The sequence below is a fragment of the Colobus angolensis genome, unplaced genomic scaffold (genome assembly GCF_000951035.1).
Source record: "Colobus angolensis palliatus isolate OR3802 unplaced genomic scaffold, Cang.pa_1.0 Scaffold33, whole genome shotgun sequence".
NCBI lineage: Eukaryota > Metazoa > Chordata > Mammalia > Primates > Cercopithecidae > Colobus > Colobus angolensis.
The window spans coordinates 1766134-1769331 of NW_012116599.1; the positions used below are offsets into that span (position 1 = coordinate 1766134).

A 3198-nucleotide genomic window follows, 5' to 3' on the forward strand; every position below is an offset into this window, starting at 1 on the left:
GCCCCCCGCCCCCGGCGCGTGCACCGCGGTCCCTCCCGGTCCCTGGGCTCCTCTGCAGTCCCCCTCGGCCCCCTCAACGCAGCTTTCCTAGCAGATTAGGATATCGGTTTTTGTTGGACTTGAAATTGGGAGTTGAGGGCGGCCTGGAGGCGCGCGGGAAGGAGATTTGGGGTGCGGCTGCTCTATAAAGATGTTGCCTTTCACCCCAGCAGCCCCCCGCCCCCTACGCGGGGTCGTGGCAGGAAACCGAGTGCTAAGTTTTCCTTCTTTTTGTTCCTCAACACGACTTCCTCACCAGTGTGGTTCTGTTTATCCTCCTCGCCCTGGGGCTGGGTCCCTGGCGAAGCCTCCTTTTCACCCACCACCCTCAAGCCAGAGCTCACCAGTGATGTAATGCGGGACCCGCGCGGGGAGGGGAAGCGGCAGCCTGAACGGCCTGGCAGCGGCGGTTCCTTCTCTTCGTGAAAATCGTGATCTCATCTCTCAGTCCAAGGGCGAAAAACAGCCATCACCAGGCCATTCACGCTTTGTGCTTTTGTTAGCAGAGCCCAGGCAGCCCTGCAGCCCACATCTAGGGTGCAAATGGAGCGGCGGCGTTTTCCTTTTATCATTTAGAGGAAATTTTTTAGCTGAACAGTATTTTTTTTTTCTCCCTCTCTCTCTCTCAGAAATATTGCTGAAATTTAAAGGAGGACGAAGACACAGATTCATAGCTGGGTCTTGCTGTTTTCCTGAAGCAGACCACAGCGGATCGAGGTAGCTATTTCGTTGGTGCACAGGCAGGCGTTCACAGAGGCAGAGAGGGGAGAAAGTTGTCAAACAGGTTCACAGATTGTCAAAGTGCGGCTTAAACCGAGTTCCTGGGCTCCCCTCACTGGCTTCGTCCGCTTAAACTTTTAACAGACACATGTAGAGAGCTGAAACTCCAGGGGTAACATGGGACGGGTCTTCTTGATTTAATGAAAACAGAAGATCAGTTGGACCCGGTAGCAAGAACTAGGGCTTGTTAAAAAGCACTGGGTAGGTGACAGGAGTGGTGGGCTTGAGGACCATCTGAGGTGTGGTGTTCAGATACTCCTAACCAGAAAGTCTGTGCCCTGGTTTCTCCAGGTTGGGCCTCACTCTATGAGCAGGGAACCCACCTTCCCCCTCAACACAAGAAAAGATGGCTTTGGAATATTCTGGATTCCCACAGTTGGGAATGTTCCTACTGTTTTTTGCAGATTCTCTGCAGGAGACAGCAAGATGCCCCCAGGGAATGTTTGTGAAAAGGATGATTGGATGGGAAGCAAGCTGAAGAAAAAGAAGAAAGAGAGAAATCAGTAAATCACCAATGTACAGACAAGAGATGGGGAAGATGACTTATAAATATAGTTTCTATGACATTTGAAAATAAATGTTTTACTCTATGCTAATAGTGAATGTGATGTCTTCAGTTTGAAGGGCCTTAAGTGAAGCTCATTAAAACCCACTACTTTCCATTTCCTAGTTTTTAATTTTGTAATTATTACTTGGGATAATAATATTCTTTCAATTTTTTAAGCATTTCACTTTGTGGTGGGATGGTGATCAGAGAGGGCGGGTTGAGGGGACATCCTGAGAAGGCCTTAGTCTGGCCTTGGAATATTACAAAGTGACACTAACCTAACTGTAGGAAGTGGCTTTCTGTCCTCCTTCCCTCATTTAGTTGTGTGACTGTGAAAAGTCTGAAAATGTGCATTTATGCACAGTGTTACACTGGGTTCTTGTGCTTTAAAACTTGAGTAGCTGTGTACCGAGAAGAGACATAATGCTGGTGTAGGACATACTTAAAACAGAGTATCTGGGAGAAGAGAAGCACATGAACAGGAGGGCTAGTGTGGCCTCCATGCCAAGTGACTACAAAAAAGTTCCGAAGGTCTATATGTTTGAATGTGGTGTGCATATGGGCACAACATTTAAGATTTTGAAGCTTCACTTTTTTATGCATTCTCACCATTGGATGACAGACTTGAGGAACAGAGTGTTGGATGACACCGGGGTTTCTCGAGCTCAGCATAATTGACCTTTGGAGCTGGATAAGTCTTTGATGCAGGGCTGTTCTGGGCATTATTCAATGCTTAGCAGCATCTCTGGCCTCTACACACTTGATGTCAGTAACACCTCTCCCTAGTTGTGACAACCAAAAGTGTCTCTGGTTGAGGACCATGGAGCTACCACAAAGTCACAGATTTGGTTAAAGCGAAACCAAAACCAGTAATATCTTACAGCTCCTAACTAGTGTAAGACAGCATTCTCAAAGAACTTAGCAACAACAGACGTTTCTTCTATAGCTCATGGTCATTTAGATACCACTGAACTCTCTTTGAGAAGTGCAGTACAGTTTTTGTCAATAATACATCCTATTGATGGAGTCATAAACAATTGCCAGAATTTAGTAAACAATGCTAACATTTACTGTCTGAGTTTGGATAGGTTTTTCAGAGGAGCCTGAATCTTCAATTATTTTACATCCTAGAGTCAATCATTCATTTTTAGGACTTATAAAGATGCGACGTGGGGCTTCTGTAGGTACAGGGAGGAGGCATGACGTTGCTAAAGAGTGTGAGTTTGTGTGACACAGGCCATAGGCACCTGCCTTAATAGAATGTAAGGCGAGTGCCAGTGTCACCTGAAGGTTTAAGTAGTAAAGCCTGGTCATTCATGTAGGAATTAGAGTTCCACTTTAGAGGAAGATGTATTGAAAGGGATCAGAAACAAGGAACGCAGCATAAGTTGAGCATCCCTAATTTGAAAATCTAAAATCCAAAGCTTTTTGAGCACCAATACGATGCCACAAGTGAAAAATTCTACACCTGACCTCATGTGATGAATATATAAATATTTTATAATATTAAAATATTATATAGGCCAGGTACAGTGGCACAATTCCATAATCCCAGCACTTTAGGAGGCTGAGGCGGGTGGATCACTTGAGGTCAGGAGTTTGAGACCAGCCTGGCCAGTGTGGTAAAACCCTGTATCTATGAAAAAATACAAAAATTAGCCGGGTGTGGTGATGGGCGCCTGTCATCCCAGCTGCTTGGGAAACTGAGGCAGGAAAATCCCTTGAACCCGGGAGGCTGAGATTGCAGTGAGCTAAGATCACACCATTGCACTCCAGCCTGGGCAACAGAGAGAGATGCTGTCTCAAAAATATATATATATAATATATTTATA

General features: G+C 45.7%; 1 protein-coding gene across 1 annotated transcript in view; it reads left to right on the plus strand.

Annotated features, from left to right (window-relative positions):
* LOC105518864 (cancer/testis antigen 75-like) overlaps nt 1-1415 on the plus strand; it is a 3414-nt gene extending 1999 nt beyond the window's left edge. Inside the window, 3 exon segments of the mRNA XM_011952035.1 lie at nt 59-78; nt 415-576; nt 1224-1415. Of these exon segments, the coding sequence (XP_011807425.1) occupies nt 59-78; nt 415-576; nt 1224-1326 (285 nt within the window). The 3' untranslated portion in view covers nt 1327-1415.
* Nucleotides 1416-3198: the final 1783 nt, after the last annotated feature.